At 42.7% G+C, this 27,706-nt stretch overlaps 3 protein-coding genes across 4 annotated transcripts; all 3 read right to left on the reverse strand.

The window, feature by feature from the left end:
- Positions 1 to 3,386: 3,386 nt before the first annotated feature.
- LOC120650604 lies at positions 3,387 to 7,487 on the reverse strand. Of its 2 annotated transcripts, XM_039927782.1 has the most exons (4): positions 7,296 to 7,487; positions 6,030 to 6,484; positions 4,766 to 4,806; positions 3,387 to 4,641 (listed from the first exon to the last, which is right to left on the reverse strand). In XM_039927782.1, exons 2-4 carry the CDS (start codon positions 6,355 to 6,357, stop codon positions 3,631 to 3,633), a joined length of 1,380 nt encoding a protein of 459 aa, XP_039783716.1. In that variant the 5' UTR covers positions 6,358 to 6,484; positions 7,296 to 7,487; the 3' UTR covers positions 3,387 to 3,630. The 2 variants fall into 2 exon arrangements, with proteins under 2 accessions (XP_039783716.1, XP_039783717.1); XM_039927783.1 differs by lacking the exon at positions 7,296 to 7,487 and having other exon boundaries at positions 3,388 to 4,641; positions 6,030 to 6,505.
- A 3,345-nt stretch (positions 7,488 to 10,832) lies between these two features.
- LOC120650605 (phosphatidylinositol 4-phosphate 5-kinase 9-like) lies at positions 10,833 to 17,098 on the reverse strand. The gene is made up of 10 exons (XM_039927784.1): positions 16,874 to 17,098; positions 16,662 to 16,738; positions 14,590 to 15,897; positions 13,808 to 13,975; positions 13,420 to 13,585; positions 13,174 to 13,284; positions 12,886 to 13,073; positions 12,633 to 12,790; positions 12,001 to 12,163; positions 10,833 to 11,865 (listed from the first exon to the last, which is right to left on the reverse strand). The coding sequence occupies exons 3-10, from the start codon at positions 15,837 to 15,839 to the stop codon at positions 11,598 to 11,600; spliced, it is 2,472 nt and encodes an 823-aa protein (XP_039783718.1). The 5' UTR covers positions 15,840 to 15,897; positions 16,662 to 16,738; positions 16,874 to 17,098; the 3' UTR covers positions 10,833 to 11,597.
- Positions 17,099 to 20,974: 3,876 nt separating this feature from the next.
- Positions 20,975 to 23,957, reverse strand: LOC120650607 (calcium uniporter protein 2, mitochondrial-like). Its single transcript, XM_039927785.1, has 2 exons — positions 23,313 to 23,957; positions 20,975 to 21,606 (listed from the first exon to the last, which is right to left on the reverse strand). The coding sequence occupies exons 1-2, from the start codon at positions 23,796 to 23,798 to the stop codon at positions 21,106 to 21,108; spliced, it is 987 nt and encodes a 328-aa protein (XP_039783719.1). The 5' UTR covers positions 23,799 to 23,957; the 3' UTR covers positions 20,975 to 21,105.
- Between the last annotated feature and the right edge of the window lie 3,749 nt (positions 23,958 to 27,706).

Consider the following 27,706-nt stretch of genomic DNA (forward strand, 5'->3'; position numbering starts at 1 on the left):
GAATTTTGCAAAAACACCCTCCACAAAAGTTATAAATGCACACTCTATTCAATATAACTGCAGAAAGGACCTTGCATAAAATCATAATTACACATATAACCTTTATATTTACAAAAAGATCCTTTTTCAAGCAATTCAAGCACATGATGCATAATTTGGTTCTAATTATCCTAAATTGGCTATTTAAAAAAAATATGGGCCGTTACACACACTAATTTGGAACTGAGGATAACCATGAGTTGTATATTGTGAATAAATTCAAATTGATTCATCCCTATGCACACTGATTTGGAATTGAGGATAACCATGAGTTGTATATTGTGAATAAATTCAATTATTCATACATAAATAACACAAAAGGTTGTACAAGACAGTGTGGTATTACCTAGTATGTGCATTTTGTCTGTTGTACTACCTCCGTTCCAAATTGTAGTTTATTTGACTTTTTTGACTCTAAGTTTGACCACTCGTCTTATTCAAAAAATTTGTATAAATATTATCAAATTTAAGTCATTCTTGAAGATCTTATATTGATAAAGCAACTGTTGACGTCGATTCGGGGCCAACACACGATCGCACTCGAATGTGCAGCACGCAGCAACGCTCCTTGCAATGCGTCCGCGAGATCCGATCAGACCGGTTTGTTAGTAGGCTGGTCAGACCGGTTTCGTCGGGGAGCCTGACGAAGATCCAACGAACGCTCGCCAGGGAGGGACCCCGTCAGAGCAAGCGCACCTTGGGTTGCCCTAGGCTCGGCAGGCCAGCTAGGGCGTCTTCAAACGCCATGGAGACGTAGAAAGAACAGCATAGGGAAAAGATTAGGGTAAAGAAAAGGTAAAAAGATAAAATGTGTTTGATAGATGCGATTGGATACCCTCAATCGGCCGTAACCCTTCATATTTATAGGGTGGTGTGGTCTGTACCCTTTAGAAGTCGAATCCCTAAAAGGTCTCGTGTCAAAATACAACTAACTCGAATTGGGCGTTTCAGACTGGTCTGACCGGTCTTCGAACCGGTCTGACCGCCCTGGACCGGTCTGACCGGTCAGATTGGGGTGCAGATCTTCCGGGAGGCATAACTTTCTCATCCGGACTCCAAATTGGACGTTCCATATATGCATTTCGATCGTCTCGACGAGATCTATGCAATAGTGCAATCCAATTGGCAATTTGACAAAGCTAACCAGAGCGGTCTGACCGGTTTACATGACCGGTCTGACCGGTTCGCTCGAACTATTTAGCGAACCTCGATATTTGCCAATTTTAGGTGCCAACAGCAACCCACAACAAAAGAAGTGATATTTTGCATAAATTTTTGAATAATATGAGTGGTCAAACATGGAGTAAAAAAAGTCGGACGACATATAATTTGAAACGGAGGGAGTAACATATGAGAAATGATAATGAAGTGTAGTAAAAGAAAGAGAGACAAACACAATGACACATCAAAAAGAAAGGAAGATAGGTGGCACCACCCTGTATTTCCACTATTTGACGTGGGAAGATTGGTACGCACTATGCCTGCCGTTTTTGCAATGGTAATACTTTGAGGATTGGGGACGACCACAAAAGCAATATAATATTGTGCTAACAAGCACTTTGATGTAGTCGATGGGTGTATATATGTGTTTTTTCTACGGCATGTGCAAAGCCGAGCTGTGGACAAGACTGAGGTAGTCCTACAACTGATGTTTGACAAAGGTTTTAAGCCGAACTGCGTCATTTTGATCGGTGGATATTGCTCTTCACATAAGTGGAAAGAGGCAGCTATACTACTTGAACAGATGGCCGTGGTCCAGATGTTGTTAATTATGATTTGTTGATGGAGTATATTTGCAAGAAAGGAAGACACACAGAAGCTAGTGAAGTATTTGATGCCAAAGGAAGATAGATAGAAGCTAGGGAAATATTTGATTCCATGGTCCAGAAGGTTTCAAAACCGAATGCCACTAGTACAAGTGAGAACCTGCTTAATGCTTATGCTACCAAAGGTGGTCTTGATAATATGCATGAGTTCCGTACTTTGATGATAGCAAACGAAATCACACTAAATCATCAATTCATGTCTTCAACATATTCATATGTGCATTTTAGAAATATGAAATGGTGGATGAAACTATGCTTATGTTTGCAAAAATGAGGCAGCAAGGATGAAAGCCACTTCAGTTGCATGCCTTTCCTTTAGGATTTAAATTGGCCATCTCTATTCTGTAAAATCTTATATTTCAACAGGGTGAACTGTGCCGTATAGTTCAAATCATTTTTATATACATCATTATAAAACAATCTGTGAGACTGTCACTGCTGCTTTCAAAGCGTCATTCCTTTCCTGTTATCCAATTCAAAAGGGTTGAAGAATGCCAAATGACTCAAATCAAGTTGCATTTCTCCAACACTTGTACCTTTTGAGGATGAGAGGTTCACTGGGGAAGCATCTACCTATCACTTGAGATTCCAAAGCTTAAGTACTTATTTTTCTGGTTTCTATTTTTCTATGCTCATTTACATGCATTAAATTTGATACTAACTCCAGCAGCAGTGAATGTTTCATTTAGATTTCTAAATCATATATCTAGTGTGGGATGTGATGGTTCTTCCTTTTTATTTTCATTTTTCCTTTTGCTTTTAGAGTTCTAAGTAAACTTGTCTACACTGTAATGTAGGTTTTGTTTCATTAACAAAAAAAAAGGATTTTCATCAAAAAAAACAAAAAAAAGGATTCCTATCAGATAATCATTTTGTTTATGGAACTTCCACAAGCTTTTGTTGCCTATGGATATGTGAAATGCCCAGTTCCCTTCTAAGTTCATTTCCTTTTGGTGAGAATATATCTTGGACATGGTTCTGATCAGAGACATGCTAGCCTGCTATGCAAAAGTAATATGGGGACCAAACTGGCATATAGTAAATGGAAATGAATTTTTTTTTCACGAACGTAATGGGCAAAACTAGTTATGAAAAGCGAGCGTCCTCAGTAGTCATGCTTTATTGATCAGGCTCCTGGCATCTCTTTTTTTTTTTGGTTGAAAAGACTGGCATCTCTGCTTCACCAGCTGTTCCTATTATTTGAAAATTGTGTGCGATACTGAACCCATTCATTTCAATTGAGAAGTGGAGCATTATTAACAGTAGCAGCAAATTCTGGCGAACTGGACAGCTGAGAAACTTATAATCGAGAAGTAGTGCGTTCTTAGCAGCAATTATGGCGACGAGCTAGACAGTTGCAAAAATGTCTCAGGATGGGCTACCAATATGTTAGGCGTACAGGAGCTCGTGTCTATGGTGCTGTAAACCTCAACGCAGCATGTGGGCACGCTGCACATCGCAACTAAAAGTGCAGCCCAGTCAGTACAGCCAGTGCCAATTGCTCAATTCAACAATAAGATCAAGCAGAACATATTAAACATAGGCATCGATTCTTACTGCAAGGATTCATAATACACCTCATAGTTAGCCAATGGTGGGTGCCACATGCAATGCAACACAAGCAGCCTCCAAAGGAAGCCCTATCCTGGACGACTACTGCACATGGATGCCGAGCTTCTGCTATGATAGGTTATACCGAATACGATAACATGGATTGAAATATCAGCAGGGCGCACAACATATACTCTGTGCCACTAAGTTCAAGCTACTTCATTGATTGGTCATGCTTCGCTGCTGATGGTTGTTGATCACCCTGTTGACCTGACGATGAAGATGATCCAACCTTATTGAAAACCCTACCGCCAAAGAGGTCCTTTCCAATCCTCGCTTTGAAGGGGAACTGCCTTTTGAAGCGGTTGCAGAACAGTGAGCTGCCACTGTGTCTCGGCGCGATAGCAGAATGGTTCCTCTTCAAGCCGTGATCACTGGAAGGAGGGTTTGCGCTGCTGCTACTCCCACCAGCACCACCACCCAATGAAAGGTTCCTGCGAGCAGATCGGAGTGCAACATGTAGAGGTTCTGAGAATGACACATGCCCTTCATCATCAGCGGCTCGTGTGCACAGGGGGCAGGGTGGTTCATGGACTTCTGTCTTGGGAGTGCTTTCCTCCAAGCAATCTGCATGGAAGACATGTCGGCATGGAAGGACCGCTGCTACTGGCATGTCGGTGTTTTGAACAATCCGGTTCGAGGTCCAGGGTGATTTCTGGCGCAGGAATCTCTCGCACAGCCCACACTTAAGGAATCTCACTGAATTTGTGGGTGATCTCTGGGACTCGATACTGATATGATCTGAAATGTCAATGGCATCTCCATCGTATCCAAAATCATAACTACTGGCATTGCTCCATCTGAATCCTTCCCTTCGTGAGCTTGTGTTCGGTTCAGGTGAAGCCTCCATCTTCCCAAGCTCACTCAGTGCACTATGGAACTTGAGCTCTGGACTTGCCAAGCTGCGACGCCACAGAGGAGAAGCCTGGCTATCATCACTTGGTGTTGTTCGCCCAGCATTAGTAACCTCAGCCATCCTGGACGCTTCTGTTTCTGACACTGGATTCCGGTAGACAAGTGGGTAGACTGGTTTTGACATGAAAGATCGCCTACCCATTTGATTGCGGGGCAGATATGGGGCTGGTTGTTTACTAGACGATGCTAGCTGACTTGATTCTGAGAATGGGGATGCAGAACTGAAACTGCTCGTGGCAGTCAGTTGCCTCTGCAGCAGATGAACATTAATGTCAGTACTGTTATACAGACTGCAATATTCTTATTAGTTGCACTAGATGTATGTCATCTGCCAAAGGAATGGGTAGATAACACAGAAGAGAAAATGAGCTTACCTCACTTGACTGAGGATAGTCAGAAGTTTCTGGTCTTGATCCTGATTCAATGAATAAAGCAATCATTAATTCAACAGGAAGGTATCAAAGGAATATTAGAAACGCAGCAATGCCTTTTAGTAGCTTATACCATTGCCGGAAATATATCCAGCAGTCATAAAGAAAAAATTGTAGCACAGTACTTAACTTGCAGTACCAATAATGCCTCCTCCAATATTTACAATAAAAAAAATAACAGTACCCAGTAGACTCAGTTTAAAACAACCACTGAGACCAATGTGTTTGTTCTCAATATACTTATCAATTGTCATGGCCGAGATCATTCCAGATACACTTGATTGATTCACAAGGGGCTAAATTCTTTTTAGGCTTAAATATTGCTCAATTTGATGCAAAACAGAACAAGGCATAACTACCATGTCCAACCTATACCTATACAACTTAGTCACTTATGACTAACAGAGCATATAATGTATGAAAAGAATAAATATGCCCAACCCAATGGAGATATTATAATCAAGAGTGAATAACCATGAAGGTCAGGTAGGGAAAAAAATAGATATCTAAGAAGCAAGAATATCTTAACACAAAAAAGAATGTAGTGTTAAAATCTACCATTGAAGTGGCCAATAACAACAAATTGCAGGTCCCCATCGACTATGCAATGAGAAGGAATGTTTGTAAAGATACAAATTTATTTTAGAAATTAGTTACAAACATGTAAAAGATTCAATAAAGGAGCCTAGTCTTCTTTGGACTTAAATGTTAATCCGATGTGAAATCGAACAAGCCATAACTACCATGCTTAAACCTGATATAACTGAATGTGTGCTGAGTAACAGAGATATACTGTATGAAAAGCATCCGTTAGAAATATTATAAGAAGAGTGCATGACCATGCAAGTCAAGTAGGGGAAAAAACGGTCTTTTAAATAGCTGCTATAGAAGTGGCTAATAAAGAATCAAATTACAATTCACTCATTTAGTATGCAATAGGAAGGTATGTTTGTAAAGAATCAAGTTTAGTTTAAAAGTAAATACAGAATAACAGAAGTACAGAAGATTGGTTAAACAAGAAAGATATTCCATATTTTTATCAATGGAAATAAGTTAGCACACTCTGTTAGTTTTTCAAGTGAAAGCCTCCCATTCGGTCTAACAATTCTATGACGAGATAACCATACTAAGAAAATGTAAAAAAAGAAAGTTAATTAGCTGGTCAGCTCATGTCAAAATCTGCCATATGAAATGAACAGGTACATACCTCCTGCAGGGGTAGAGAATTCACCGAGATCAAATCTTTGAAGAGACGGTGTCCAGCGTGGAGCCTGAAGGCTGTCAGATGGACTCCCAAAATAAGAAGGTGCCCCATCAGATATAGAATGATGGTGATTGAGGTACTGATCACTGCCAAATGCACTTCTACTTCCTTTACTATGGGATGATAATGATGACACATAAGGTGGGTGATCATGAGAAGCATCATGAACTCTGTGAGGCAATCCATCTGATGAATAACGGCAGTCCCACCTCCTTGATGTTGGAGGAGAGAAGCTTGAGTTTATCCGCCAACGAGGCTCAGTAGGATCCATGGAACAATCTCTGCTAGCTGGAATAGACTTTGTCCCATGTGGCCTAGCGGCCACGCAGCAAAGAGCACCCGTCTTGACTAATTTTGCCAATCACGTGCAGCTACTTGCTTCTTTATGTTTGACAAGCCTGACCAGAGCAGAGAGAAATTATACACCAAGCCAAGAAAAAGAATACATCAGATGTATAGTATCACCTATGCACATAGAAGCATGTCACTATGTCAGTGTTGTCAAGAATAAACAGAAAAAACATCATCTAAAGAAAAGTCTTCTTTTATGGTATAATGAACATGCTATTGTTTCTTACAAGGATGCATAACTAGTTGAACTACCCAATTCACAGTTAGGCCACACCAAACCCCCATCCAGAGCACAAATAAGCATATTATTTATCAGGTGAACTATTAATACACCATAGAGCTTCTATGCATATATATCTATATGAGAGACTGGCTAATTCATTGGGTGAAGATTTTTACGTAATCTATTTCATTGCCACAAGGTTTAGTAATAACTGCTCCTAGAAATTTGCGTCAATTAAGTTTCATCAAGTGATTAACCTAGTTCCAGAGGTTAATAAACTAGAAATGAATCCACTTTGCAAATGTTTTTCTAATTCTATTTGCACCAAAATACTTCCATTCCTCTTCGGTCACTGATGCCCCTATTCAACAAGAAACTCCCCTCTAGAGGCCAAATCTAAGCGGTGCCGACTAAGAGCTCCGATTGGTACTCCAACCCTCAGTCCAGTAAACCACCAATCCAACCCAAATAACTCGCAAGTCCGGACAACTTTTGCATAAACTCGAAGCCAACAGGTATCAATCATACATATACTTGTGATTGGGTCAGATCCGAATACAAATATCTTACAATAGGGTTTGGGTTGCACGGTTTCGCACAGCAGGAGAAGGGGAAAAAGGGGGGGTCGAGCATACCTGATGGCTGCTCATCGCCGGTGAAGACCTGGTGGCGGGCGGCGGCGCTCGCCCAGTCGTCGCCGCAAGGAAGAAAGGAGAGAGAGAGAGAGAGAGAGAGAGAGAGAGAGAGGTGAATGGTAGAAAGAGAGGGGAACAGGAGGGTGTAAAGGGGCAGCAGAGGATGGAATGATGGATTGCACATAGCAGCACACGCACTAGTGCTTATTTATCATTATCATTTTATTAGACTAAAAAACTAGTCGTTTTCTTTTAAATTTTAATAATATTGTAATAAGTAAAGGGCCGCATCTTTTTTTTCCAATGATGCTGGCTGATGATTATTTATTCTTGATCAGATAACGTTCGTCAATTTATTTTAAAAAAAATTACACGGTGCAACTCAGTCACTTACACATATTCACCCCTATTGATCCATGTTTTTTAAAGTTACATAGTGCAATTCAAACACCTAGACATATTTATAGGGTTCACACACCTAGACATATTCACCCCTATAAATAGGTACGCAAATTCATATGGCAAATTCTAACGTAGATACGCAAAATCAGGTGGCAAATTCTCGAGATTGACACAAGTCAACAATTGTCAACAGAAATAGTGCCAATAAATTCTAAAATATTTGCTCCCACGAAGAGTCGAACCCAAAACCTAAAGTGTTACCGACAGTCTTGTAACCACTAGGCTATATGCCCTTTCACTTTTATCGATTCATATTATCTTCCTTGCTATCATCTTTCTTCTCCCTCGTGCCAGTTTTTTGCGATGGAGTCATCTTTACGGAGAGAAGGAAAAATTGTGCACCCAAACAGCAAGAAGGATTGTAGTGCATTGCCAGTGGCGAGAACGGGAGCTTTGCGCATACCTGTTTGTCATCGAGACCGGCCATATTGAAAGTACGTCAGATGGGTAGGAAAATAGAGGCTATAGTGCCCTCCTAACCAGTCGACGGAACATACCGTAACATCATTGGTTTCTCATGTAATAACCAGGGTTCACCTAACCGGTGGGAACCGGTCAAACCAGTCCGACCCGGTTTTGGTTTGGGCCGGTACCAAACTGGCCCAAATTCAAAATTTAAATTTAAATTCAAAAAAATAAAAAAAATCCTAAAAATACTTCAAGGTGCGACGAATCTAATGGTGTCAAATTTTCTCAAAAAATCGTTCATTTAGTATAATTTGCGGGGATTTGAAGTTAAAAAAAAACGTGCATACAAAAGTATACAAATACAATATAAAAGTAGTACAAAAGAGAGTTGGAGGGTTCATTTAGACTAAAATATGTTATATAAATATTTATTTAGTATACTTTGCGGGCATTTGAATTTAAACCAAAAAAGAAAAAAAATGAATTTGACCGGTTACCAGTCAAACCGGCCGGTATACCGGTACGAACCGGTTGAACTGTGCCATTTGAATTTAAATTTAAATTCCACCGATTCCGACCGGTAACCGGCAAAACCGGACCGGTATACCGGTACCGGAGCCCGGCGGTTACCGGAGACCGGTCGAAAATTAAAACCCTGATAACAACACGAGAAAATCGACTTCAAAAAAAACAAAAACACGAGAAAATCCTCCTCCTATGCAAAGGTATTGAATGTAATTAATATCGATGGTGTTATTTTCACATTAATATTAAGAGTAACAAGTGTAAAATAGTGAGATTAAGGAGCATCAACAAGGGTGCATATTGGGTTAAAATTGGTCCATTTATTTAAAAAGTGGAAATTCACCTAAAACCAAGTTTAAAAAATTAAAGTTGTCTTCTTCGTTTTCTAAAAAAAATACTTGTCATGTCCATAGTTGATCTTATGATACTTTGCCGTAAAAGGTAAACTACAAAATGTTTCTAGTTTCTAGTTAGTTTTAGTATCGGCGCTGTTAAGTGGTAATTAGCATTCAACATGGACACGAGTAATCTCTATGTCCCAACTCCCAAGTTTACTAAATGAAGCTCGATGGGAGGAGGAGGATGAACAAGTAATAACGGGCTCTAATCAATTAATGTAGGTTTTTTTATATGATTTATTTTAGTTTCTCAACTTCACTTATTTCATACAAATCGAGATACTGTAGTATGAAGCTGTTTTATAAACTCGTGCTAAAATAAACTAGAAGTTAGACAAAATCACTTTTTTTGGCTTTATTGGTTTTGACTTCAGCGGTTAACCGTTTTAGGATAGCGAAAGTGTCCGTAGTCTGGTGGTTACAAGAGTCTCAGTAGCACCTGAGGTCCTGGGTTCGACTCTCTGTGAGAGTGAGTTTTCTAGGATTTAACGGCGTTTGTGCTTTTAGTAGTAGGCGGTGTTTCCGTCAACAGCGGAGCGTCTGTGGTGACTTCGTCAATTTTGAGGATTTGCCGGCTCAGTCTCTCGGAGGTGCTCATAGGAGTAGGGTTGCGTGCGTGTATTCATAAAGATGAATATGTGTGCGTATTTGTGAGCGTCTGCGTCTGTGTTGTGTTTCTAAAAAAACGTTTTAGGATAAGCCACGCTGTGAGGGAGGACGGGCTCACCATCACGCGTGCCCCCGCCAGGCAGCGACTTCCCCTAGCCTCCTGCTGGCCCTGCGGTCACGGGGTCACCGACGTGCGCGCACAGGTGTGGGAGTGTGGCGCACCCTGGTTGGTGTGCGTGGCCGCTTCATCCGCTTTCCCGGTGGCGGCCGGAGCGCTGACCCAGCGCGTCGCGGCCGCGGCGCGCGTTTGGACGGGCACGCCTCGCGCCCCTGGTACCTGGTCGGCTACCTGATGCCGAGCGGCGCGCGGCGTCCGAAATCGTGAGGCGGCCGGCTCGTCGCCGACGGAGGCGGCCGGCTGCCGTTCGCATCCAACTAGTGGCTGAAGATTTGACGGTCGAGGAATTTCGGTGCTATTTGATTTCAGGAATTTTTTTAAATCTCTGTCACATCAAAAAGTATCTTACTATTTTAGAGTATTAAATAAAATATGTTTATAATTTTTTTTGACAACTAAGTGCTAATTCACGAGACGAATCTAATGAGCCTAACTAATCCATAATTTGCTACAGTGACTATCTGCTAATTATGAATTAATATACATCATTAGATTTGTCTCGCAGTTTAGTCCTAAGGTTCTGCAGTTAGTTTTATAATTAACTTTTATTTAATACTTCTAAATACTAAGATTCTCTTTAATATGACGTAGACTAAAATTTAGCTCCTGAAACCAAACAACCCCTCCACAACCCCTTCGGTGGAGGGGGGGAACCGGGCTCAGATCAGCGGCTCTTCAAATTGTTTCAGAGGACGCATTTTTTTTCACAGATAGTGCATTTGAAATGTAGAGCTGTAATTGCTCGCAGTATTTTAGGACCTCAGATTAATCAATTAGTATGCGATAAAAAGATTTACACAAATGAACACAATCTCATGAGCACATGTAGTTTGAACATGATGAGCATGATAGTGAAGCTAGCAAAACTAGGTTCTAAGTTTTGGGCCTAGCCAAACAGTATCACAACATTCTAGCAGTGATCATTAGCCATTTTGCATTCAAATTTGGCAGGCAGAGTAAACAATGCTTTTAAGTTTTATTAATATATAAACATGGAGTCCCCAAACTCGTGTGGAATTTTAATTACAGCTGAGCAAATAATTCTTTACTCGGTTCCAGTAGTGTCAATTGAATCCCAGACCTCAAACAAGGTCGAGCAACGCACCGCATGGTGAAATGATGCACAAGTGCTCAGAATGTACAGATGACACAGATGAATGCTAGGGTCTGATACCAGTGCTGACCCTAGGGGCCCGAGCCAAGACAGAGAGATCTGTTTGTGTCTGCAGAATTGGCCTGACGAATCTCATTTTGTTGGCCATTCTTCTTGCCAGTTCATCCAAGAGTAACAGCGGCTGTGTTTAGTTCCAAAATTTCTCTCTCCAAACTTCACTATTCACCTATCACATCAAATATTTTGACTCATGCATGGAGCATTAAATATAAGTAAATAAAAAAACTAATTGTATAGTTTTGATGTACACAACAAGACGAATCTTTTGAGCCTAATTAGGTCATGGTAGGACAATAATTACTACAAACAAACAAAAAGTGCTACAGCGTGCTGCAATGCCCGATGTGACCCTTTTTACCACCATTTTACGTATCTAAACACAGCCAGCCATTTTTCAGGAGGGTGTAATGTTGTTGTGATGCCTGCAAGCCCCAATTTCGAGGACATGAACTGTCTCGAGGATCTGGTTTCATGGGCTTGGCCAACATATCATCACAAACAAAAAGGCAGGAAGTGGGCATCATTCAAACTAGTAAATGGTTGATGAGCTATGAATTTTCAGGGAAGACAGTCTGGATGAACTTCAAGAAACGCTCTGAGTAGAACTGGGGGTCCACGGCTGAGATGGAGATTGAGTCATACTGCCTAGACTTGACAGCATGCTCAATTTTCTTTCTCATATTGTACTCTTGCAATATGTCAATGATGCCCAGGTAGAGGACGACATCATACACCTCGCGAAATGGGTTGCTTTCATCTTCCTTAGGGATTTGCTCTGCCCTTGCAGGCATATTAACTCCTAGCTGGATCTGAAGCCTGACAAACATAAAAGGAAGATAAAAACAGCAGCTGTAATTCTCCACCTTTGAAACTACAAGCAGTGCAACACAATTTCCGCAAGTCACTCAGAATATTTGAACTACAAACAATTCACAGAAATATCTATCGTACCTGGCTGTACCAGGCAGTAGGAGATCTACTTCCCCAAACCCAGCTGCTGATGCACGCAAACGGCTGCCTCTTATGTGAGGACCAACAACAACACTGTCCTCGCCACTGCTTTGAACCAAGACTAATCCTTCTGGGTAGTTCAAGGCATCATCTTCCTGAGCATCTGTGCAAACCATTATTGACAATGAACATTAGCGCACCAATCTTGACAAGAACTGAACATGGAATTGCATCTGATGAACAAGTTAAAGCAACAGAAGAGGTGTTGCAGACCAATAGCAACTATCAGAAAAAATTGTGCATCTCACCAAATATAGCTTGAAGATAACTTGAGGCTGCCTAACTCAAAACATGATTTGGAAATTAAGACACTTAAGGACTTCACACAGGATTTCCACGTAACTTTGGATGTTGGGATGATTCAATGATTGCATAATAAGTTCCTTTTAAACAAAAAAATCAACTAAAAATGGTCAAGAGCTTGGCAACTACAGGCTCCAGCTGGGCACAAAGAGTAGATATACTTCACATGTCGAACACCAATCCATGTGTCTTTTCCTTACACTCATGTAGATGTGCAATAGATATTGTAGGGAGAAAGATCTTATGGAAAGTGTCGGGTGCATCCTTACCTACTTCCGAAACGACAGTCAATCTATTTGCCGCCATGCTCCGGCGATAGGATGCACGTGTCCGCAAGTTCTGGGGTGCTCTATAATGGACACCAAGCAGTAGGCTGTAATCCATTATCCGCTGGGTTCTCAAAAATTCGCTGTCTGTTTCAATCTGCCTGAAGAATAATCAACAGTTTAATTTGAGATAAGTATAATGCAAACACATAACAGAACACATAAGAAGGCTGATTTCTAGAGAGAATATGCTCACTTAAGTAGAGCCTCACGCCAGGAAGGTTCAAGATAAAAGGAATAGTTAAGATCCAAATCCTTCAGAGTTGTGTTCTCATCAATTTCGATTTTGTCAGTAGAGCGCCCTAAAGATGAGCCTTTCAAGTCAAATCTCCGGTGAATTCTCAATTCAGTGCAAAACATGTTTCCCATCACAACAAACCGGAACTGCAATTTGCAAATATTAAGAATGATCATTACATTAAAAAGGAGGGGGCGCTAATCTAAAGAAAATTTAAAAGAAATTGGTGGTGATGTCAATCATTACCTTTTGACCACTAGAAGGTTTCACCCTGTGGAGGCCAAAAAACTTAGTTATGAGGGTGTTCTCATATGTACGGACATGATGATAATAGTTTGGAAGCATTCGTAAAAGAACCTACAGGATAATATAGAATTATGACAAGTTCAATATCTGTTTCCTAGGAAAATGGTCCTACAGTATATGCATGAACTACCAAAGAATAATGAAAACTAGGAAATACAATCACTGTAGTTTAAATAGAACATGAACCTGCACTTCAGATTTTCGGAGAGTTTTAATCATGAATCTATCATCTTGTGACAAGAAAAAGACACTTCCACTCTTTCCAGGAGAAGATAGCTCCCTAAGAGCAGAATTTCCGCATATGGAGATCATATAGTCTGCAGCATCAATCTTGAACATCTCTCTCAAATTCCTACAAAAGTGGATCGGCATCGTGTTTTAAATGTATGAGTCTGGGACAGAAAGAAGATTATAGGTCAGGAGAAACAACATAAAATATGTCAACAAGGGGTCCTAACAAAGAATATTGTGTTAGCTAAATGTGCAGAATCTAAGTATCACATGAATCTGCAACTGATAAGGACATCATCATTTTTCAGACGGGCATATCAGCATGATTGTCAGTAAAACAAACCTGAAAACCATGGGGCAGTAGTCCTTCCATTTAAAACCTTCTGCTGAATGTGAAGGAGTAAGGCGAGATCCTTCTTTTGGGAAGTCCATCCAGAAACTTGCTCTTGGTCCAAAATCTGAAGCACGAACTTCACGTTTTTGGATTGGTGTAATCTTTCCAACTGTGTACCTAAGTATAACAAAACTTTGCCTATTTCAAAATATACTTAAAGATCTGTAAACATCATGCTCACGAATCAATTAAAAAAATGTATGTTGCAGGAGCTAGCAGTTCCTAAAAGAAACGAAAGCACATATTGCAAGCAAGGAGCTGTTACCACTACTTGCTGGTGCTAGCACATCAACCACCAAACCATACAGAAGCTAAATGATAACAAGCATATTTTTTTAACACAGTATGATTAGTTCCACGAGCCAGATGACTAGGAACCTGTTACTTCTATGCCATGATTCTCACCATATTAGTTGGAAGAAGATTGTTTATAAGCAAGAACGTAAAGCAGCAGGAAGTAGCTAGGCCAGTAATTATGTAATAGCTGAAAAAACAATGAGAAAAAGGGCATACCCAGTGCTGAAAGCTCTAACACAAGATGGGGTCTGGAGAAGGGAAATTCTAGCAGCCTTACCCTTGCGAAATTTGCAAAGAGGCTGGTTTGAACCCAGAACCTCCAGGACACAAGTGGAGAGACTCTACCACTGTGCCTGGACCCTTCTAATAGCTGAACAAACAATGAACAGAAGAAAAGGAATGCAAACAAAAAACAGGATTTCAGGAGGTGCTACCTGATTCCAAGCTGCAGACTGAGCATTAAATCATAGCTTCTGTGTCCCTTAATAATTGTCTCTCCAGGCTTTTTTGTGTCCCTCACCATTTTCTTCTGGCGGCGTTTTGCCTTCTTTGAGGAGTCTGAGAAACTTCTGTCAAGTACCACCTCACTGATTAGAACACCTTGCATGTATTCCCTTTCCAGTATAGGCAAACGAGAATCACTCAAGTTTTCCAAGCTTTCTAGACCAGAACTTTCACTTGATTCATGGCCAATGAACTTTTCAATAGCCACCTCAAGACTCCACCGTCTTTCCAAAGACACATTCTTCAAAGGAGGCTGCTCAGCTGAATTCCTTTTGGATGAAACATCTGAAGATTGCCTAGTCATGCCAACCTTCATGTTCCCCATGTCAACTGAAGCTGAGTGAAGTATGCGTGAATTATGATTCTGCCTTCTAATATCAGGCAGTACACCTCGGTTTCTAAGATTATTGATATACATCTCATCGTTAACAGGAACTCTGCAACCTTTCGGATAGAGTGTACCTTTACCGTCCTTCAGGCCTCTCGTCCATGTTCCAACATAATACCCGCATTCGTTCCATGTATAGATTCCATACCCGTGCATCATGCCATCTAACCAGTTACCTTCATATGAGTCCCCATTTTTCCATGTAAGAGTTCCTTTCCCTGACATCTTGCCACTTTTCATATTGCCAACATAAGTGTCCTCATTTGCCCATGTGTACTTCCCATGACCTTGTATTTCTCCCTGAATCCACGAACCTTCAAACATGTCTCCATTTGGATACGTCTGACATCCAAGCCCATGCTTACGATTCAACTTCCATCGTCCCCTGTAGATGATGTTATCCGGTCCAGTATAGGTGCCTTCACCATATAGGTATCCACCAGAATACTCGCCCTCATAGGTGGCTCCAGATGGCCATCGTGTCTTCCCCTGCCCATGTCTCATCCCTCTCCTCCACTCACCTTCATAGATGCAACCATCTGACCAGAGGTGCCGGCCTGAGCCCTCTGGTGTGTTCCCCAATAATGTGCCAGAATAAATATCTCCATTAGCAAACCTGATCTCTCCAACTCTGAAGCCAGGATTTGTTCCGGCAGCATTTGAATCTTGGCCATTTCCCAAACCGGCCAACACCTCCTTTGCAGTATTGCAGCTAGAGTCCCGGAATAGCTCAACCCTTGCAGAATGGGAGACCCCTTCTAGCTCATTTGGAAGAGCCACAGGGGCTGTCATGCATAACCCCTAGGAGGACCGGTCCACCCAATCAGGAAAGTAAGATCCAAAGCACTACCTGTGAAAGGTTGGATGAGATCCGTAAGCCATACTGTTCACAAGAGGCACTAGAACTAACCAGGTCGTGAACATTCCACTTTTAGTAATTATTTTACAAAAACCAGTGGCCTTTTCTTTTTCACTTGCCGCCAAGAAACACATGATTGAGAGGGAAAGAAATTTAGTTTGCATTATTCTTCTCTTCATTTCCATAGGAACTATGTGCTAGTAAAACATGATTTTCTATTCAAAATTCCATCTCCAGTGCTGCCATTTGACAACTTAACCAATTCGAGTTAAGGTGCTTCACTATTGTTCCTTCTGTAGGGAAGACTGTTCACTGTAGCCTCCATGCGCCCTTCTTTAATTTTATAACAGTTTGCGGAAAATGTTTTATAAACATTTTAACAAAGGATAAATTGCAATTGGAAATTGACAGGTACATATCAAATTCACGTACAAAAGTTAAAAACAGGCCCAAAACTATCTCTAACCTTAAGCGTGCTCTACAAAGTTCAGCCTAACAATATCTTTCCTAAATCAAGTATATTATTATATTAGAAAAGAACACGCAAACACGATCAGAGTCTAAGAATTATTAATATTGTTCTTTCCCCCCTTCTTTTTGAAAGAAAGCAACACTAACTAACATGTCTAGTTTAGTGAACGGAAGTACATACATGATCATTGTAGTTTCGCATCGTTCTGATCGCCAGCTGCGAGGTCTATTTTCAGAGTTACACCTACAGGAGCCTAAGAGAGGCAGGGAATGGGCAGGCTTACCTCACCGCTTCCGAAGGGGAGCTCGACGGAGGAGATGGAGGTGCCTTCTTACAGGCACTATACCTCGGCTCGCAGACCTGCAGACAGAGGAAGAAGGGATGAGTACGGAGAGGAACCGCGCGGCCTCGCCCAGAAGCAGGGGGGTGGGAGGAAGCCGGTGCTGCGGACGGCCCAGATCCGGCCGCCGGATCCACGAATCCCGTTGTGCGCACCGGAAAACGACGCGAAGACGGGAGGACGGCTCGCGCCCGGAATCGACGGGGATCCGGACGGAGAGGGAGGCGCTCCGCGTGGACTCGCCCGGGTGGAGGAGAAGGATTCTCGACAGAGGGGAGCGAGCGAGCGATTCCTGCCGGCTGTGGAGAGGGCCAGCCGACAAGGGGCGGAGGAAGGATAGTGAGGAGGAGCACGGCGGGCGGTGGGGCGCTGTGTGTTCAGTGACCATTGACTTTAGAAGAAGTCCAAGTAACCCGCTCTACAATTTTTTTGACACGAACCCTCTCAACTTTTCTCTTTTACACAAACCCTCTCAACTTTACTCCGGAGTCCTATCTTTGGAAATTACAGTAACCTGCTATAAAATTGGCCTTCAAAACTTTGTTTCTTCGTTCAAATTATCATTTAGCCTTTTTTAGTCTTTTATTATATGTACATATATTACTAAGTATTATTGACAATAGATTCAACTAGGGGTCTAGGGTAATTAGTCCAGGTAAGAGTTCAAAAGATTCAAACGACTAGCTCTCTTGAGTTCATTTCATCAACCATATATTAGACACCAGATGCGTTCTACTTCGAGGAAATCATAGCAACACAATAAATTCCAGACATGTGAATCTGATGAGTATATGATAAATCTACTCCCATGAGAGACGATAAAAGTCTACTTTCTAGCTGCTAATTTTCCTAGCGGCAATGATGGTAAACCTAACGGATGGCGGTATGGGAATGGATCATAACTTTAGGAAGCGGTTTTCACATGTGCTATATGTTAGCTACTGAATGTTGTTATGCAATCTTGCTAAAAGCATCACATGATACACCTATATATGCCGTTCAATTGCAATAAACTTTTCACCACAAATTACTTCATGGGACCACTAGTGCAGAACATGGCTTTAGTCCCGGGCTGCAACTGCCTTTAGTCCCGGTTTTTGAACTGGGATTGGCAGTCCGGGACTAAAGATCCCCGATCTTTGGTCCCGGGTCAAATAACCGGGACCAAAGGGTCATGTGGCAAAGTAAAAAGTATTCTGCGCAGCCTAGGACTTGAACTTGAAACGTCCCGGCTCGCGCGTAGTTTCTTTAACATCCCACCTACACAACACATGTGTGTTTGAATGGGATGCTTTCACTTTATACTAACATATGAAGACCCCTTTAGTCCGGGTTGAAGCTACCAACCGGGACTAAAGGCCCCTTTAATCTAGGTTGGAACCACCAACCGGGATCAAAGGGGTACCCTTTGGTCCGGGTTGGTGGTACCACCCGGAACTAAAGAGTTGGGTCTTTAGTTTCGGTTGGAGCCACCAACCGAGACCAAAGAGGTATTCTTTGGTCCCGGTTGGTGGCTCTAACCGAGATTAAAGATATATTTCGTCCCCTAGCCGTTGGAATCGGGACTAAAGACCTCTTTAATCCCGGATCCAATACCAGCTGGGACAAATATGAAGGACCAAAGCCCATTTCTAGTAGTGGACGTGCCACCGCGAGATCCTCTTGGCACCACTACATTCTCCTTAGGCTAGTCAGTGCATACTATCGTGCACAGAAAAATACAAGTGTCGCATATAATTTTAGGAGATGGCGAGAAAAGAAAAGGAAGCTGCATCTGACTTGATATCAAAACGAGAAATGATATTAAGATAGTAAATATTGTATGTATTGTATTTATATAGCATGATATTAGAAATATGATGCGAAAAATTGGGATCAGCTTAAAGCCTTCCTTCTACCATAAATAAAGGCTCTTACCTACTTAGCGATGTGTCTGGTCCACAATGATACAATACGAGTTAGGCCCTCTTTAGGCCCTGCCGTGTAAACGCAAAAAAAAATTCGACAGAATCTTGCTAATTTGAAGTACTAAATGAAGTTTATTTATAAATTTTTTTGCATAAATGTGTTGTAAATCGAGAGACGAATCTAATGATGCTAATTAATCCATGATTAATCAATAATTAGCGGATGGTTACTGTAGCATCACTGTTGCGAATTATGGATTAAGTAGGCTCATTAGATTCGTCTCGCGATTTACAACCCATCTATGCAAAAAGTTTTGTAAATAAACTTCATTTAGTACTTCAAATTAGTAAAATCCCTTTGCAAAATTTTGCGTTTTTACGTTTACTGGGTGGGAACTAAACCAGGCCTTATTAGTAAGTGACCTACTCGCCACAAGCCCACAACCTTCGATGCTTCAAGTGACACGTCACGTCGACGCTTTTTTTTTCTTGACAATGTAGTTTCCTTTCTTATAATTTAGGGTACTCTTTCATTTCAAATGCAGAGTACAGAAAATCACAAATGAGATCGATAATGATCCCAGTTTGACTGATGAAGCGCCTGCTCCAGCGGACAACCTCGGGTGTGTCCCTAGATTCTTTTTTTTTTCTTTTCCTTTCTCGAACACTGTAGATTATTACGTACTATGAACAATAGTTGTGGGGTTGAATGGTTTGGCGTCGGATGCTAATCTATGAGCCATCTTATTCGTTGCTCTTGGTCGGCGGGGCCGTGACGAATTCCCTTTCGGCCGGGGGAAAAAAAATAACCATGTTGAAAAGCAAAAGGATAGCTGAAAGGCGGCTTTGGGATTACACGGATGGATGGCGGGTGACCAGCTAGCATATGTGCTGGCATGCTGCCGTCCATGTCCCTAGAAAATTTTGCAGGCCCATCCGGTCTTTTTCATAATCATATCCCCGGACGAAACGAAACATCATCTTGGCCAGTTTCAGAATCATATTCATATCCCTGGACGAAAACGAAAACGTCATCTGGGCAGTAGAGCAGGTAGTGATGACAGAGAGGGGCATAGGGTCCACCATGGTCGCAATCATCGAGCCTCCAGATATTCTTTCCCTGGGCCGGCAAGAGAATCGGTTACTTGTGTAGGTTTTTTTTTTGAAAAGATTTACTTGTGTAGATTTATGGGTAATAGTTAAGCCACCAGTTTGATTTTAGGTACGGAAATGCTACACCTAGAATGTCCGATGCGTCGGACGCGTACCGTGATCCAGCCTTCTCAATCAACACTCGTGGCATCCTGTTAATTTTTTTTACCGTAACTTCTTGTCCTCTCTCTCTCCACGCAACAGAATCTTATCCATTTATCATGATATTTCCTCTCCACGGTAAACAAACTCACCTATATGCTATGTTTTTGGATTAGATTTGATGTTGCAATTATGATTTTTGGATGTTGCAATCCTCTCCCTCGTGCTATCGATGAATGTTGCATGACGCAAATGTTACAGTGAAAAATTATCCTAGATTTGATTGCGAAGATGGATGGATGCACATTTTGAATGTTGCATATGTTGATTTTTGTTGTTGGAGCTGTTTTTTCAATATTACATATGCTACCTTTTCATGTTATGATAGGTGACGGAGCGTCCGATGGGGATGTCCGGGCACTAGCACTTCTGTGCATAGCAATGTAAGAAATAGCGGGCTAAGATATTTAGCGGAAGCCCTTCCAAAAATCTAAAAGACATATAGCAAAAGGTATAGCGGAAGCTAAATCATTTAGCGGAATAATAAAATAATCAATAATTACATACAAATTTAGAAGAATCATTGGTCTAACACTCTAAAAATAGACTCGACACATATCTTGACTGTCCAACGGTGCATATACTGCTTTGTCTATGATCCACTCTAGTTATATTAATTCTTTATTTTTTTTGAATAAATCTTTAGCGGACATAGCGGTCATTTATTACCGCTAAATCCTGTAAAACCCCCTTTAGCGGACACAGCGGACAAATATTGTACAGCGTAGCGGTAGGTCTCCTAAAAAGCTAATAGCGGGCTATTTTGTACATTGGTGCATAGCCACCATATGGGCTTGGTCTGTGCCGTCCACAAATACATTATAGCACTTCCGTTTTAGCTATGGCCGTATGGGCTTGGTCTGTGCCGTCCACAAATATATTAGAGGGGATCTATCTTGCTCAAGCAATTTTTTTTTTTGGATGGGGAACTCATCAAGCGAATTCTCGTTACCTAACTCACCAACTCCAAAACTTTTCTGGTTTGGAGTCAGTCACTGTCGTTTCACGCCAATGACCACCCAATCAGGACACAGGTTTCAACCTTAAATCTGGCTCGTCATCGCCTCAATTTGAGTAGTATGCTTTTGCATCCGCGCATCACAGGGTACACGAATCATCCCCCACCAAATGGGCATGAAAAAAAACAACGAATTAAACGAACAAGATCAATGGCAATGGCAGTAAGAATGGCAATGGCCGCCCTCCTGCGCCGCCGACGAGCAGGGGGTCCGGGCCTGGAGCACCGGCGGGAGGCCGCAGGCTCGCCGGAGCTCATCGTAACGGCGGAGGTCAAAGCCACGGGCGTCCATCAGCCGCTTCTGCTTGGCCGCGAACCGGCTCTCGAAGAAGCCCTCGAACGAGGGCTCTTTCTTGGTCCGGAGGAAGAAGGTGTAGCCGGCCATGAAGTACATGGACGTCACGTAGAAGCAGATGGGCTCCATCACGTCCCAGGAGAGCTCCCAGAAGGTGAGCCGCATGAACCCGGCGGTCTGGACCACCAGGTACGCCAGCCCGCACCACAGCTCCCGGCGCACCTGGGATGCCGCGGTGCGGTCGATGTCCGCCTTCTGCGCCTCCATGGCCTTCAGCTCCTCCCTGGCCCGGTCGTTCTCGGCGATGGGCAGCGTCTCGCGGACGGGGATGGCCTTCTCGATGGCCTTGACGACCTGCAGTTGTCATGAAACAGAACACAAAAACATTTCCACGATTTACTTGGCTGCTCTTCTTTTCAAGGGAGATCCATCAAAGAAAGAGCAATGCTGGTAAGAGAAGATTGCATCAATGAAGGTCAAATGAAAAATGCCTCCACATCCAAATGCTCCGCAGTAGTTAAGAAATACAAGTGCTTCATGTTTTCAACATGAATGCAAATATGTTTTCATATTTCAAAAGTAAAATAACTTCAGATTGCTTCAAGAAAATAATGCCATGCCAACCAGGATCTGGACTGTGCAAGATAAGATTGTTTAATAATTGGAATGGAACATATCCTGGACACTTACTGTAGAATGTAAGAAAAATAATGCAGCTGAATCACTAAAGCGTGTAAAAGGTTTTCCAAAACTATCTTTGAATTGTTCCAAGTTCCAACACCACTACCATGAGGACAAATTGTCTGTTCTGTAGCCACCAACCACAGCTAGATCAAGATAAAACAAAGAGCAAAAAGGTACTACCAGTGCTGCCCACGAATGCTATGACCTAATCTAGCTTAAATGCCATGTGAATGTTCACCAAACTTTGTTTGGCTCACCCATAACATAAGAAAAGTAGATTAGCCATAACTTGTTAGCCCTCCATTAGTCTCCTATTAATCAAATGGATGGAAACCCTAAGGCATTTCGCGAGGAAGATTTTTTTTTTTGGTGTGTCATAAGCTACAATATTCACAGACACGAAGGGTAATAGCAACTGTATCAATGTGATTTATTTGATGAAGTTAACATGTACGACTCTCAAATAGTAAAGATGAAAAGAGCAGCTATATCTATCGGATGTAAAAAAAAAGAACTTGCAACTTTTTACATGTAATGAAAACTAAAACTACCTTTTTGTTTTTTACATTTAACAAAAAGAACTTGCAACTTTACCCTACAACAAACTAGTGACAAGGACACCACATGGCTGGCTGGTGCCACAACTGCCACAAGGGCAAACCAGCAAATATACCCGGAAAGAAGTAATTGAGCATATATGTTTACCAGCTAACTACAGCTTTTATCTAGGTATAAGCAATTTTTAAAGGTGCATCAATTCAATCCTCCTCCACCACTGGCATGTGATGGGGCATATGATGCTATTGCTACAAATGGCATTCCTGTGCTGTAAATTTTCTGGCAGAAAAGCTGTTGAAAAACTATTAGTAATTTATTTTCCAAACATGAATCCTCCTCATGTTCATTCATCGGAGGCCAAGAATCAAAATTAGTCTTTCTTTTTCTCATTGGATTTTACCCTCTCTGATTTAGACAGAGGGATAAAATTAGATTTTTTTTTCTTGGTTCTGGTTTTGAGAGAAGAAAAACTCCCATCTTGGAGCGGAGTAAAATTCCCCAAACTTTTGGTGTCAACATCTCTTACTATCGTTTTAGAACACCGCCCTTTCTTTCATTCTTTTCCTGTTGGGAAACATAGAAAAAACACGCGAAAAGTCTCATCAGATCTCTGTGGCTTCCAAAATGAAATCTCTACCCGGTCACCCGGAAAGAAACTAACATCACACAAGAGAGAAGAAACCAACGTTACTTTTCTCTTTTAAGAGATCCTAACTGCAAAGCAAAAACTAGACAAGAGAGAATTTGGAGACAAATCAAGCAACATTAAGCTGACAATTTGAAAAGAGGAACAGAGAAGATGGGGGTGAGGATCGTACCATATCGGGCCTGAGGAAGACGGTCTTGCCGAGCACGATGACGGATCCGGACTCGTCGAGCGCGCGCGCGACGGAGGGCCCGGCGTCCGGCCCGGCGGCGTCGCAGCAGAGGCGCAGGAACTCGGCGTACGGCACGGCGCCGGCGCCGGACGCCCGAATCCGGGCGCGCGCCGCCTCCATCTGCGTGGCGCGCAGCACCTTCCGCGCCTCCTCCACCGTGAGGCTCGCCGCCGGCAGGTCTGCCTCCCGCCTGGCCGGCGCCGCGGGCGGGACGAGGCCGTCGAGGTTGATCCGCGGGAACGCGACGCCGACCCCGAGGTCCCGGATCCGGTCGGCCAGGGGCATGAAGCGGTCGGGCGGCACGGCGGGCCGGAACGCCGGCTGCTCCTGCAGGAACCGCCGGAGCCCGAACGCCGCCGGCGACGGCGACGGCGACGCCGCCGCCGCGAAGCGCTGCGCCACGGCTCTCCTCAGCACGGCCGCCATTGCTGCTTAATGGGTCTAGCCTCTCTCTCTGTAGCAAGCTCCGATTCGATGGGAGAGGATGGATGAGGACGCACAACGGGCTCTGTGCAATCAATGGAGCTCGGGTGGATTCGAGGGAGGTGGGGGACGGAGGCCATTTATACCGCCGCTCCCGATTGCGTATGACTCCGCGCCGCGAGGGAACGGGGCTCGCCCGCGCGACGGTGGCGGCTGGTGACAGGGACGCGACACACGGCGTGAGCCGTTGGCGATGGCCTTGGCCCGGCCCGCCGATCGTGTCCAGCTCGCGTTCCGACCCCGCGGGACTCATCGGATCGCCACGGAGGAGCCAGCACGATCATTTACCCAATCGTTTCCGCCATAAATACCACCTACAAAACGTGAAGTGTGTGTTTTTTCCATCACAGTTGCTCTAAAATATATTTGAACATAGTACTTTTAATTCCACGATGATTTTGATACTATGATTTTTTTTGTTATAACGAACTATATTTTTAGTTCCTGCAGAATAACAAACTATAATTTTGTAGTGAAAATTTCTCTCTTAAAGTTCGATGACACACTCCCTCTGTCCAAACATAAGTGAATTTCTAACTATGCACCTGGATAAGTAATTGTTCACGTGCACGGCTAGACCAGAGGGAGTATTCTAATAATGCGGTACCTATTTTTTATTACAACAAATTGTAGTATATTCTAACAAAAACTTATCTCTCAGAGTTTCACGCTGACACGTATTCTGAAATGGCATCTATTTTCATTGTAACAAATTTTTGCTAGTAAAATTGTCTCTTTGAAAGTTTGATGACACGCCGTACGTATTCTGATAAGATTTCTATTTTTTTCAAGCCAGGGGTACTACTGCCTATTGCCGATAGGATTCCACAGGTTTCGATTTGAGGCGTACCATTTGAAAACCAAGCTAAAAAATGTCGAGTTCATGGCGTGTAAGTCAGCATGTTCCACAAATGTCACGACCAACAAAACGTGTATCGCGAGTGCTATTGGTTGGAGACGTTCTGGCGATGCGCTGCTTCGTACCAGTAACTTGCGGTCCACCGGGGGAGGGGGGGGGGGGGGGGGGCAACGAGATTTCATCATGTGGATGTCATGTTTTGTATATAGAAATAGTTCGGCGACCACGTGGATCATCGGCGTAAGAAAGAAACGAGTGAGCGACTCCCACGTTGCTGTCAAAGCAGTGACGTGGCAAAAAGAAACGGAGCTAGTTAATTACGTGCGTGACGGTACACGATAAGATGCTTACGGCCGCGCCGGGGATCCTATATAAGTTTTAAACTTTGAATTGGCATTCATACGCGCAAAAGGTTTGGATATGATCGGATTGGATCACCAACGCAAGATGAGGTGTGTGACGGATGATAAACTAAGTCTCCATGCCCGCGACCGGGGAGTCCTGGCCACGAATAGCTACGTGATGAAAAAGAGACTAAACTTTAGTTAAGAAAACTCAATTCATGATTGAGTGGTTGATTGATTTGGGTATATATCATGGATTAGAAAAAGGGAATGCAAACCGACCCATCCATGCAAACCGTGCAAACTTCAATCTAGGCCACTGAATCAACATTCAAGGGACATGGAGGAATTGAGTAATTTTACACTTAACCATCTGCTCTAATTATACTTTTGCAAATCCCCTTGAAGTTTGCAAATCCCTCCATGCCCTTTGAATGTAGATCCGGTGGCCCATATTGAAATTTGCACAGTTTGCAAAAAAAATTGATTTGCACCTGATAACGTTTCCTTAGAAGAAAGGCATCAAGATCACAGATTAGGAGGCCTGCATGGATCTCTAATGGTGATCGGTTTCATCCATGACACCACCAGTTAGTGGCGGGTAGACGTGAATCGGTTCTTTTGTGCTGCGCATCAATTCTGGATGTACTTCTAATCGACCGGGGAAGATTGCAACCTCATCCTCGGCATCCGTTCAGTACACCCGATCCTCGAGGGAACGAGAGATACATACATGGAGCTGCGCGGCTCCGCGCGCATCGCCTGACAACTTGGCAAGGAAAAAGCTCGACATCTTTGGCGTATCCATCCATGTCTAGGGATATCAAGGGATAGTGTTGGTGATATGGCCAAGAGACCATCATCACAATACGGTTCAAAGGGTCAAAAAGATATTGATCCAATAGAGATTAAGGTCACTAATTGGCCTATGAGATAGAAGCCCATTAGTACGCCCTATATATACGAGAGGGGCGACACAACCCTGTGAGCCGCGCCACCTCCTTAGCCGTCGCTCCCCCCTCTCTCGGCCGCCGCCCTTGCCGTGTGTGCGGTGCTAGCACACCGACACCCGGCGTTTCATCCCCGTACGTGTGGACTCCGTGGAGGCGCTGCTGCGACTGCTGCGCTGATCGGCTGCTGGGATCAAGGACGAGGAGCTCAGTTTGTGGGACGTGATCGACTACTTCCTCTACATCGACGCGCGACTTCTTCCGCTGCGCTGCGCGTCTAGTGGTAACGATCTATAATCTTCTACTCGCAAGTATTTTGGGTATATGCGGTAATGATGCTAGCGTAGGCTACCCGTTTCCCTACAGTGGTACCAGAGCCATCTTGTGTAGTTTTTTGTCTGGATCATTAGCATATAGGTGATATGTTGTTGTAGTAGATTGGATCTATTACTTTTGCACGGTTTGATTAGATCAATTGGTCATAAGGGATTAAAACTGGAGCGAGTTGATTGCGCGGCATGTGACAAAAAGATTAGTTTGTGTTCTTTCTCTGTTGTGCATACGACATGTCTCTACCGGCTGGAATCACCATCAGGGACTAACTGTGTGCATAGTCAGCAGATTGAACCAACAGATCGAGGTCATGTGTAGATGCAGTCTTCTCAAGTGCAAAGTTTGCACGGTCAATGTGATTGGCCTAGTGAAAATTGAGGCATTATGAATGGCTCGAATTTGAGGTGATGCGATCACTCTGATGAGATTTTCATAGGGATTCTATAGATGCGATCTGTGTAATTCCGTGAGGTTTTCAGGGTGTTGCTTTCTCGCTATAGCGGCTTCCTAAGCGCTACTTTGGTAGAACACGTCGTACGCCTAACTTGTTTTTGCAGGGTGTGATGTGAATGGTATGGCCTCAATGTCATGTGATGATGTATGTGATGATTTGTGCGGCCTGCGTGTCGCAAGTTAACACAATCGGGTTGAGGTTCCACCATTATTGTATAACGACCTGCGTGTCGACTTGTGATGTTTGAATCCTCATGTAATTATTTCACTAGCTATTAGATGTAGTAGCTTAGTATCTTTTCGTGGAGATTTCAATCATGATGGCGATGATGATCACCACAAGACGGGACGGATGACAATGGAGGTCACCTTGGAGCCATGGCGATGGAGCCCATTGTGATGCAAGAGGCCATACTATTCATAATATAATATGATTATATGCCTGTGATGTTTATTTTCCTGTCATACTATTCTTTCATGCTTTTACATATGGTGGATGTTTTAATCATGATAGAATAGCTTCCCTCAGAAAAGGTTGAGTTTTTGATGCCTTTTACCAATAGCTGCACCTATAAATTTTGATTGTTGTGTGGTAGGTGTAACACCCTAGGTGTCTGCACAGTAATTGTGTATATTTTATATGCATCATGTGCTTGAATTGCTTGAAAAGGATATTTTTGTAAATATAAAGGTTATATGTGTAATTATAATTTTATGCAAGGTCCTTTCTATAATTATGTTGAATGGGTTGTGTAATTATAGCTTTTGTGGGGGGTGTTTTTGCAAAATTCAGTGCATTTATGGCATGGCAGCAAAATTTGATTTTAAGTGTATGTTTGAAGTGAAATTTCTTTGAAAAAGACAAGTTTCCTTTAAATTCAAAATCTCTTCAATGTTTTTAATTTTAGCTCT

This window comes from Panicum virgatum, chromosome 9K (genome assembly GCF_016808335.1).
Source record: "Panicum virgatum strain AP13 chromosome 9K, P.virgatum_v5, whole genome shotgun sequence".
Taxonomy (NCBI): domain Eukaryota; kingdom Viridiplantae; phylum Streptophyta; class Magnoliopsida; order Poales; family Poaceae; genus Panicum; species Panicum virgatum.